Source organism: Alosa sapidissima, chromosome 22 (assembly GCF_018492685.1).
Source record: "Alosa sapidissima isolate fAloSap1 chromosome 22, fAloSap1.pri, whole genome shotgun sequence".
In the NCBI taxonomy this organism is placed as follows: Eukaryota; Metazoa; Chordata; class Actinopteri; order Clupeiformes; family Clupeidae; genus Alosa; species Alosa sapidissima.
In genome coordinates this window covers 30,531,568-30,543,235 of record NC_055978.1, presented here as the reverse complement: position 1 = coordinate 30,543,235, position 11,668 = coordinate 30,531,568, and the positions used below count along the sequence as shown (strand labels likewise).

The 11,668-nt window shown below is 47.6% G+C and overlaps 1 protein-coding gene across 1 annotated transcript in view; it reads right to left on the bottom strand.

Annotated features, from left to right (window-relative positions):
* Positions 1-2,378: 2,378 nt before the first annotated feature.
* Positions 2,379-11,668, bottom strand: part of tcf7l2 (transcription factor 7 like 2) — an 85,711-nt gene continuing 76,421 nt past the window's right edge. Inside the window, 4 exon segments of the mRNA XM_042077877.1 lie at positions 2,379-3,589; positions 9,077-9,123; positions 9,125-9,153; positions 11,570-11,663. Coding sequence (XP_041933811.1) covers positions 3,085-3,589; positions 9,077-9,123; positions 9,125-9,153; positions 11,570-11,663 — 675 coding nt within the window. The 3' untranslated portion in view covers positions 2,379-3,084.

Below are 11,668 nucleotides of genomic sequence, written 5' to 3'. Positions count from 1 at the left end.
TGCTGTTGTGTTATTGTGCTGCTGTGCCGCTGTGTTGTGCTGCTTTACTGTGCTACTGTGCTATTGTGCTGCTGTGCTACTGTGCTATTGTGCTGCTGTGTTATTGTGCTGCTGTGTTGTGCTGCTGTACTGTGCTACTGAGCTGCTGTGTTGTGCTGCTGTGCTATTGTGCTGCTGTACTGTGCTGCTGTACTGTTGTGCTACTGTGCTATTGTGCTGCTGTGTTATTGTGCCGCTGTGTTGTGCTGCTGTGCTATCGTGCTGTTGTGTTATTGTGCCGCTGTGTTGTGCTGCTGTACTGTGCTACTGTGCTATTGTGCTGCTGTGTTGTGCTGCTGTACTGTGCTACTGAGCTGCTGTGTTATTGTGCTGCTGTACTACTTTGCTATTGTGCTGCTGTGCTATTGTGCCACTGTGTTATTGTGCTGCTGTGATATTGTGCTACTGTGCTGCTGTGATATTGTGCTGCTGTGCTACTGTACTGTGCTGCTGTGTTATGCTGCTGTACTACTGTGCTACTGTACTGTGCTGCTGTGCTATTGTGCTACTGTGTTATTGTGCTGCTGTGATATTGTGCTGCTGTGTTATTGTGCTGGTGTGCTATTTTGCTAATGTGCTGCTGTGCTATTGTGCTGCTGTTATGGCTTTGCAGCACTGTACCCATGCTGTCTCTTGTCCACAGAACCCTGAGTACTGATTGAAACTAATGTTATCCGACATGCTAACTTGTGGGTTAGGGTTTAAAACTAATGTTATCTGACATGCTAACTTGTGGGTTAGGGTTTGAAATATACTAACATGTTAGCTTATGTCTTTTAGTAATATTATTATCCATGTGGTGATTTTTGTGGGGTGCTGTCCTGGATTGCATAACTACATCGTACACAACATGAGTTAGTTTTGGAATTTACTTTTATTTCCATTGGTTTTGTTGTCTTTAGAATTAGGTTTTGAATTTCAATTTCCATAACCTGACGATTTTTTATGGATTTGAAAAAGCTTAACTTCCATAACAAAACAATCTTAAGTGTTGAATCTTAAAGATGTTTATGTCACCAGCCGCAGGAAGTAGAAAGAGTGGACGCTGATTCCATCTGCACATACTAAGCCTTTTATTAATACAGGACCGCATGCTACAGAGACTGTACAGCATAGACATTTATTCATTACAAAAAACATCTCCAATGATGAAAAACAAAAAAACAAAACAAAAATAAAAACAGAGAAATATACAAAGAAAAAAAGCCAAATGAAGAGAGAAACGGAAGGAGGAAGAGGGAGGAGCATAAAACATCACAGCCGTTAGGAAACATTCAAAGGACTGGTCTTCAGCGAAGGGGAAGCAGAGGATGGAGCGAACAGCCGCGTCATGTAACCTACTATGGCACCCCATGGATGATTCTCTTGTAGCTTTTTTTTTTTCTTTTTCGTTTTTTTTTTTAAACAGCTTCTTACAACATCAACATGCCTGTTTTTCTATCTACCTATATGTAGTAGTGTACTTAAAAGTGGCAGTTTGTCTGTGTGTGTTTACTTCATTATTGGACAGTTTAATGGACCTCCTAATATACACCATTTGCCCGCTAGGGTTTTGTACAGTGTGGTGCCAGGCGACTTTATTCCGTTTTAAAATTTTTAATATTTGACAATCTGCTACCAAACACATTTGTTATAGCAACATTTATACTACATACATAGCAATCTATGTAACGTCACAGCAAAGTATGGTTAAAAAAATAAACAAAACAAAAAACAAATAAAAACAAAAACGAGGATCGACGACAACAACGAATAGAGAACGGAAACCCGAGTGCATCGGAAGGGGGAGTGAAATTATCACAAAATTTTGGCACGGAAAAAATCTGTACACGATTCTACAGTCCTTGAGACGCAAGACTGTATCATAAAAAACAAACAAGGGCTTTTAAACTCTTCATCAACTACTGGAGACACCAAACCAACCATCCCTGTTTTCAAGTGTTCTGTTTTTTTTTCCTCTAGTGTAGAATGGCTTCTAGTGTTAAAATGATGGAGGTCAGCTCACAAGTGGAATCCAAGATGTCAGATGAACAAAAAAGTTTTCAAAAATGGTTTCAACCGTATATAAAATGGGGTCAGCGTGTGCTCAAGTGTGTGCATGTACGTATAGTGTCTGTATCTGTGTCTGTGTATATATATTAATATATATCACTCGCACATTTCTTTTATAAAGAAAAGGAAAAAGACAGAGGTATTGGAAAAGGGACAACATACAAGATACAACAAGCATTCTCTAACTTAATAAATACTACTGGTCCTAACGTTGAATACCCACAACCTGACCCCCCCCTCCCAATCTAAACAAGCCCCCCCCCCCCCACACCCAATCTCAATGTCCCCTTCCTGGAACCCCCCCGGTAAACAGCCAAAGATGTCAAATAAAATAAACAATGCAATGGAACAATGCATATGAACACAGCCCCCCATTCCCCACATTTCTGTACATTTAAACAAGAGAGTAACATAATCATCAATATCATCACCATCATCACACAACTCTGGAAGAGGATCCTCTGCTGGAGAGAGCTCCCCAGGGTCCTCGTGCCCTCCATCTTTTGAAGAGGTGTAAAACGATTGGTTCGCTGGCTCGTATTTCATACAAACAAATAGACCAGGCTGCTCTTTCAGAAAAGAGTGCCTTTCTTAAATCTCCTACTTTATGCTTTATAGGTCTGTTTTAAACACGTCTATGCCCAACTAGGTTAACAACTACTCTTTTTCTGTTGTACAGACAAAACTAAATCATACAAATTTTGGCAGATTGACGCTATACTCTACAAATGCATCGTATGTTTCCTCTCCTCATTACATTATAGAATTCCTTTTCTTAAGATAATGAAGGGTCAAATATTGACCAATGAAGTTTGATTAATTAATTAAAAAAGAGAAAATAACAAAGTTCTCTAATATCCAAAGCCTCTTGGCGCAAGCAATGAAAAGAGGGAAAAAACCAAGAAAAAGAAGGATTCAAGAGAAAGCAAGAAAGAAAAGATGAATGTAAAACCGTCAGAAGAGAAGAGGAGTGTGTCGAGGGGGTGTGTGGAATTAGTCCAGAGGCTTGGTGACCAGGGACAAGGGCTGGGATGAGTTGGCGCTAGGCAACAGGGAGGTGAGGGGCGGGCACAGCGACCCTGGCAGCGCACCTCTCGCCAACGAAGAGGAGGAGGAGGAAGAGGAGGACGAGGACGAGGAGGAGGACGAGGGTCCGGAGGTGCGCGAGGATGGAGGGGGAGAGCCGTCCGAGGGCTCCACGGAGCCGTTGTGGGTGCGGCCGGCGGGCTTGGCGGAGTGTGAGGGGCTCTCCAGCAGAGCGGCCAGCGGGTGGGGGGCCCCGGGGTGCGGGTGGGGGTGGGGGTGGGGGTGCAGGCTGTGGAGCGGGTGGAGCGGGGGCTTGAGAGTCAGTGAGAGAGGCTGCATCTGTTCAGCCTGCGGTTTGGGGGGGGCGGAGGGAGGGGAACAGGGCGGGGAGTCCAGTAAGCTTCCTTCAGAGGAGTGGGGGCTCGTGCAGCTACCTTCGCCTTGGATGTAGCGGATACACTTCTTTTTCCTCCTGGGGGGGGGGCAAGAGAAACAGGTGATGAGAATCACAAATAAACACACACACACACACACACACACACACACACACACATAGAAGCACATGAACCTGGAGCTTTGTGATTTCCTCTTCAAACACACACACACGACTACATCTACAGCTCACAACCCAACCCAGCTCAGCTCACACACACATGTGAACCAGTGTCCAGGGCAGACACACCCATTCAACTTTGGCCTGGTTCTAACCCACCGACTTTGGCCTTGTTCTAACCCACTTTGACCTGGTTCTAACCCACTTTGGCCTGGTTCCAGACTGTATGAGCGCTACTCCTGGGGAATCAGGGGATTTGCGTCTGACCCCAGAAGGTTCACTGAAGAGGACAGCAAAGCTCTCAGGCTCACGGCTTCACCTTTGACCCGGAAGTACTTCTCTCACAACATGTAGCACATGGGTACATGGTGGGAGAGTAATACACACCCACACACACACACACACACAGAATGTTTACAAAGCCACAAAGAAAGGAAGAAAGAATGAGTCATGGAAATGAACGATATGGAAAGAGACAGAAAGAGAGAAAGAAAAACACACCACAGAAGGCCGGGGGGTGAAAGTAGAGTTCAGCTTTCTTTCCAAAAATCTTTTTTTTGTCTGCTTTTAAAAAAAAACAAAACACACACACACACAGAAACAAACAAAAAGCCCAATCAAAGACACAGATCTGTAGTCTGCTAGACGGATCCGCAAGGGGCCACATCCCCACTCCTCCACTCCTCCACTCTGCTCTATTCTCCTCCTCCACTTTTATCATCTCTCCCTCGCTCCTCCTCTCTCCCTCGCTCCTCCTGGGGGGGGGGGTCCACGTGGTGGTGGTGGGGGGGGGGGGGGGGGGGGTGAGGTGAGGAGCAGAGCGCTCCAGACTGCCCTAAGACGTGTCTGTGTGTGTGTGTGTGTGTTTGTAAGAGAAAATGTGTGTGTGCACATACGAGTGTGTATATGTGACTGTCTATGTGTGTGTGTGTGTGTGAGACAGAGACACAGAACAGAGCACAAAAGGGGGGCTGGGGGGGGGGGGGTCATGGGGGGTCACGCTGACATGTTTGCATCTCTGCTAAGGTCGCGACCCCCAGCGTCTGGGATGCCCGCGGCCAACCACTCCGCACCACAACAGCAGAGGAACGAGGGAGAGGGAAAGAAGGAGAGAGAGAGAGAGAGAGAGAGAGAGAGAGAGAGAGAGAGAGAGAGAGAGAGAGAGAGTCTCCTGTCCCAAAAGTGGTGCGATTTAGATTTATGCCCTCGTAGAAGAAAGGTTTGAAAGAGAGAGACAAGAAGATCTAGAGAGAGGGAGGGAGGGAGGGAGAGAGAGAGAGGGAGGGAGAGGGGTTGAGTGGGTGGATCTGTATTGTGACCCGACCCACAAAACCTTAAAAACTCCCAGTCCGCCCCAAGGGTTCGACAAACTGTCCAACCTTTACAGAGCAGTGGAAAATAAAAGACAGAGATCAGAGAAGAGGAGAGAGAGAGAGGGAGAGGGAGAGAGAGAGAGAGAGAGAGAGAGAGGAGCGACTAGCCCACTAAGTCTGAGTGAGTGCTTCTGGAAGATTTGAGTCAAATCCAGGTAAGGATTGTTTCTCAAGTCATACCCCTGCCTGTACTACGCAGATAACGATTTCACACACACACACACACACACACACACACACACACACACACACACACACACACACTCAAAAGAAAAGAGACGGATAAGAAAGGAAAGGATAGAAGAGATCTGAAGTTACGGAGGATACACACTAGAGTGGAGGTGGGGGGGGGAGAGAGCAGGACATGGAGAGAGAGAGAGAGAGAGAGAGAGAGAGAGAGAGAGAGAGAGAGAGAGAGAGAGAGAGAGAGAGAGAGAGAGAGAGAGAGAGAGAGGGAGGGTGTGTTGGTGTGGATATTTGATTTGTCCATGTTTAGTGAGAATGAGGGACTGTAAGCTTCCATAATGCAGACATGTGAAAAAGGCCCACTGTTTGTGTGTGTGTGTGTGATTGTGTATACATTTTGTTGGACAGATGACCTGTCCTTGCCTAATCTTTATGCGTTATGCTTTATGCACATATAGTCTATCCTGTACAAACTCTTGAGTCAGACTCTCGGTCAACCTATCCCAGCATGCATTGCCCTAGCCAGGTCCAAGGAGTCGGTTTAGATGTTTACGGTTCTTGGTGAAGCAAACACCAGTCACCTCACCTCAGTACACACACATGAGGCTCTACACAACTGTGGCCAGGCTAGTGCCTCCAACTCCTCTCTGTGCTACCAGTTCTTACTGATGCTGAAGTTGGAGTTGCTAGTAGTTTGCTGATGACCTCAGTGTTCTGACTCGGCATCCTACGCTTGCAACAGAACTGGTGTGTGTGTGTGTGTGTGTCCATACTTTGCAGCATGGTGTGTGTGTGTGTGTGTTTCCATACTTTGCAGCATGGTGTGTAAGCGCTAGGGATTCCATCGACCCCGGTGTGTACCCTGGGAGGTGTGTATTGATTTCCCTGAGGTCTTGCGCGTGAGTGTGTGTGTGTGTTAGCGGAAACGATTCTTCACTGAGCTCTTTTAACCTTACGGCACCCTAAATGAATGCAATTACCTCTGACCTGCCCGCCCCCGCTTTACACACACACACACACACACACACACAGCTGAAAGTTCCCTCTATCTCTGTTTCAGTGTTGTGCTGGTTTTTAATTGTTCCTTGTTTGTCTTTCTGCTGCTTAATGTCTGTATGCTACTGAGACCTTGAATTTCCCCTCAGAGATCAATAAAGTATTTAAAGTATCTATCTATCTACCTATCTATCGATCTATCTATCTTTCTGTATCTCTAGTCCTTTGTGTGAGTTCTAGTCCTGCGTGTGAGTTCTGTATCTCTAGTCCTGCGTGTGAGTTCTGTATCTCTAGTCCTGTGTTCTAGTCCTGCGTGTGAGTTCTGTATCTCTAGTCCTGCGTTCTAGTCCTGCGTGTGAGTTCTGTATCTCTAGTCCTGTGTGTGAGTTCTGTATCTCTAGTCGTGCGTGTGAGTTCTGTATCTCTAGTCCTGCGTGTGAGTTCTGTATCTCTAGTCCTGTGTTCTAGTCCTGCGTGTGAGTTCTGTATCTCTAGTTCTGCGTGTGAGTTCTGTATCTCTAGTCCTGTGTTCTAGTCCTGCGTGTGAGTTCTGTTTGTCTAGTCCTGTGTTCTAGTCCTGTGTGTGAGTTCTGTATCTCTAGTCCTGTGTTCTAGTCCTGCGTGTGAGTTCTGTTTGTCTAGTCCTGTGTTCTAGTCCTGTGTGTGAGTTCTAGTCCTGTGTTCTAGTCCTGCGTGTGAGTTCTGTATCTCTAGTCCTGTGTTCTAGTCCTGCGTGTGAGTTCTGTATCTCTAGTTCTGTGTTCTAGTCCTGCGTGTGAGTTCTGTTTGTCTAGTCCTGTGTTCTAGTCCTGCGTGTAAGTTCTGTTTGTCTAGTTCTGCGTGTGAGTCCTATCTCCAGATGATGAGAACATGCTTCTTGTTTCAAGGGTTCAGATGAACAAGACTAAACAAAACAAACGAGCACATTCAAAAACAAAAACAACAAAAAACTGAAAGGTCTCTGTGTGTGTGTGTGTGTGTGTGTGTGTGTGTGTGTGTGTGGTGTGGTATGTGGATGTGAAGATGAGGTGGCAACTGAAGTTCACATCAAACACACCGCGTCACGATGTCCAGGAATGGGATGTGGGAGGGGGGGTGGGGGTGGTCAGCGAGACACAGAGAAGGGTATTACTCATCAGAAACAAATACCTACCATGACCAACTGCCAATCTCAAAGACTGCTTGTGTCAGAACAGAGAGATAACAAGTTGGGACTGAGTTAGGAGAGCAGACCGTTAGAAGGCAGAGATGAAGAGAGAGGGAGAGAGAGAGAGAGAGAGAGGGAGGACAGAGGTGTCAGAGCAGTAGGACAGGACCCCAGGACAACAACCCCACACTGGCTACGACCAGACAGGAAGTCCCACCCCCCTGAGCAGGAAACAGGATCACCAGCGGGGAGATGAACAGTAAGTCATCTACCAGCTCATTAATTGAACAGGAAGTCATAATTCATAATTATTTGAATAATTCATAATTCAATCAATTCTGTTTTTCAATATATACAGTGTACATACTACATTTTAGTGTTCTTGAAGACATAATTCACTAAGAAATAGAGAGTGTGTGTGTGTTTGTGTGTGTGTGTGTGTGTGTGTTTGCTTGGTTTCACTGGATCCATTTCCTGCTCTAGGGTACATGAGGAACTCCTCCTCTTGAAGTCGTAGCCCTTTCATATACAGGAATAAACAGCGGAGGTCAACAAAGACCTCTACTTTTTAGAGAGACAGGAAACATTCAACACCACCACCATCATCATCGTCATTATCATCATCATCATCATCATCATCATCATCATCAACAACATCATCATCATCATCGATGGTCATCATCACGGTGTGTGCCCTCGGCCAATCCGGTGGGTGAGTACCTGCATGGGTATTGACACCATAAACTGAGCTGCTCGAGTCCGAACAAGGCACGACACTTCTTAGGAGCATTGGCATCTGTCATTCAGAGAACATGAGAGAGAGAGGATGAGGAGGGAGAGAGAGGAGAGAGAGGGAGGAGAGAGAGAGAGAGAGGAGAGAGAGATAGAGAGAGAGGAGAGAGAGATGGGAGAGAGAGGGAGTGACAGAGAGAGAGAGGAGAGAGATAGAGAGGAGATGAGAGAGAGAGATTAGAAAGAGAGAGGAGAGAGAGGAGAGGAGAGAGAGATAGAGGGGGAGAGATAAGAAAGAGAGAGACCGAGAGAGAGAGGAGAGAGACAAATATCATCTGACAACAACAGACAGTTGGAGCTGAGGCTTTGGCTGGGGATGCTGGGAGCTCGACCTACACACACACACACACACTGCTGACGGGCTACCCACCCTGCCCCTGACACACACACACACACACACACACACACACACACACACACACACACACACACACACGTGGTGTTGCATGTACCGCATTGTTGTGGCCCTTGCAACAGAGTAGCCACTTCCTGACCCTTCAGCAGCAGGAGAACACACTTGCACTCAGGTGCTGTGAGTGTGTGTGTGTACACGTGGAAGTGTGTGTGGAGTGTGTGTGTAAATGAGTCCATAAGTGAATGTTGTGTAAGCGTACGTATAAGTAAATGTTTGTAAATTAGAGTTTGAGTGTGTGTGTGTGAGTGTATGTGTTTAAGTGAGCGTGTAAGTGAGTGAGTGTGAGTGCGTATGTGAGTGTGTGTGTGAGTGTATGTGTTTAAGTGAGCGTGTAAGTGACGTGAGTGTGTGTGTGTATTGGGGGTAGGGAGAGGCCGATTTCGCCAGCAGCAGCAGCAGAGAAGCAGAGATCCCAGCATAAAGCCCAGTACGCCACCTTTAGCCTCCACACACACACGCACGCACGCACACACACACACACACAGCGGCATACACACCTGCAGGGCCCACACCAGTTATTCTGCTGGTCGAGGCCGAAGCTGCGTGGCGCGACACTTCTTAGGCGCGCTCAGGTCTGCGGCGCGATGGAGGGAGGAGGAGCCGGAAGGAGGAGAGGAGGAGGAGGGGCGGAGAGGAGGAGGAGGAGGGGCGGAGGGGTGGAAGAAAGGAGAAAGAAAGAAATATAAAAGAAAAAAAAAGAACCAATGAATCTGTGGAGGTTCTAAATTACAGCAATCACCTGAAGCATCCCCTCCTCCTCCTCCCCCACCACCACCCCCACCACCACCACCACCACCACCACCCCCACACTAGGCCAGATAGCAGTTGGTACTGAGACCGGGACCTTTATGGGGTCTAGAACCGGATCAGAAGCGGCTGCTATGTGGTTTGGAGAGCCCCAACATGGTTAATCTGGGTTAGTCAGGACCACAACACATGCAGAACCCCCCCCCCCCCCCCCCCCCCAGACCACCAACTCAAGCCCCATGGAGAACGAAACCAACTCAAGAGCAAAGGGTTGATTAGGCTATAGCTGCGGGACCAGAGTGCCTCACTCTGACTGGTTAGAAGCGCTCTACTGGCTCAAGGTGCCTCAATCTGATTGGTTAGAAGTGCTCTACGGGCTCAAGGTGCCTCAATCTGATTGGTTGCTCAGGGAGGGGGAATGGGCGGGGTGCAGGTGCAGGGGCAAGTAGATCTGGGGGCAGTTCCTGCTGAGGGCAGTGGGCCGCTTCAGAGGGAAGGAACGCAAGAAACTGAAAGAGGAGAGAGGAGAGGAGGATGGGGGAGGAGAGGAAGAGAGGAGGAGGAGGAGGATGGGAGAGGAGAGGAGAGGAGGATGGGGGAGGAGAGGAAGAGAGGAGGAGAGGAGGAGAGGAGAGGAGGATGGGAGAGGAGAGGAGAGGAGAGGTGGAGAGAAGGATGGGAGAGGAGAGGAGGAGAGGAGGATGGGAGAGGAGAGGAGGAGAGGAGGATGGAGTGGAGGAGGAGAGGAGAGGAGGATGGGAGAGGAGAGGAGGATGGGAGAGGAGAGGGAGGAGAGGAAGAGAGGAGGAGAGAAGGATGGGAGAGGAGAGGAGGATGGGAGAGGAGAGGAGAGGAGAGGAAGAGAGGAAGAGAGGAGGAGAGAAGGATGGGAGAGGAGAGGAGGAGAGGAAGAGAGGAGGAGTGGAGGAGAGGAGGAGTGGAAGAAAAGTGAACAGAAGAAAGGAGAGGGAAAGAAGCGCAGAATAAAAGAAAAGAGGAAAGCTGGGAGCCATGTGATGCTGAGTGTGTGTGTGTGTGTGTGTGTGTGTGTGCAGGTGTGTTAAGGGAGAGGGAGCAGCTTGTGGTTAGTTCTAGCCCAGGAAGTGGAGTAGGGTAGGTTAAGGAGCGCGTGTGTGTGTGTGTGTGTGTGTGTGTGTGTGTGTGTGTGTGTGTGTGTGTGTGTGCGCTTGTGTGCTAGAGTGTGGGGTTGTGTGGGTGGGTGCAGTCCCATTCAGGCCAGGCATCCAGCACACACACACACACACAAAACACACACTCTAATGACACTTCTCACCACACGAAACACCTTCCTGTGTCAATCATCCAATAAACATTAATAAATAAATAAACAGATCTACAGCAAACACCGCCAGTGTGCCGCTGTGGGAGAAGGGTCACGCCGTGTGTGTGTGTGTGTGTGAGGGTGTGTGTGTGTGCGTGTGTGTGAGGGTGTGTGTGTGTGCGTGAGTGTGCGTGTGTGTGTGCGTGAGTGTGTGTGTGTGTGTGAGGGGTCCTGGCCTGACTGGGGCTGCAGCCAGTGAGGGGAAGGCGAGTGTGTGTGTGTGTGTGTGTGTGTGTGTGTGTGTGTGTGTGTGTGTGTGTGTGTGGGAGACAGAGCACCATGCTGATAGAGGGCTGAAGCGCGTCAGCAGCTAGTGGAGCTGAGCCGATATATTAAGGAGGTTTACCCTGATGCCAGCCATCATCACCACACTCACTACTCCTGCCTCTGCTCACCAGGTGGCGCTGCCCTGCGATGCCCTGCACTGCCCGGGGGGGGGGGGGGGGTCGCTTTGTTTACCTATGTTTACTTGTTTACCTATGTCTGCTTGTTTACCTATGACTGTTTGTTTACCTATGTTTGCTTTTGAGGGTAAGATCAAATAATAATGGAATTACTCTAGAGTTAGACAAAAGCAAAAGATGCTTACTAAAGAAAGGCACCATCTGTTTAAATGAACTAATAAAGCAAGATAAACAAATCAGGAGAACGTGTAAATATGAGCACAAATAAACAGTAAACATAATGCGTAAAGAATTCCGGGTTAAATGTGATGCACATACATGAGTAAATTAAATTAAAATAAGGTAAATGAGGCAAATTAAGTAATAATAATAATAATAGTAATAATAATGATAAAGATAAATAATATAAATAATAAATAGTTGCAGATGAGTTCTAATGGGTGTCCAGAGCTGAGATCAGACATGTTAGTATTGAAGACTGAAGATGGAGTTAGCACCTGTGATTGGAGGGAGGGAGAGGCAAGGGTTTGGGAAGTATTCCCTGTGTTCTGCAAGACAAGAGAACAGAACAGCCGTTCGTGGCGTTCCGTGTGTGG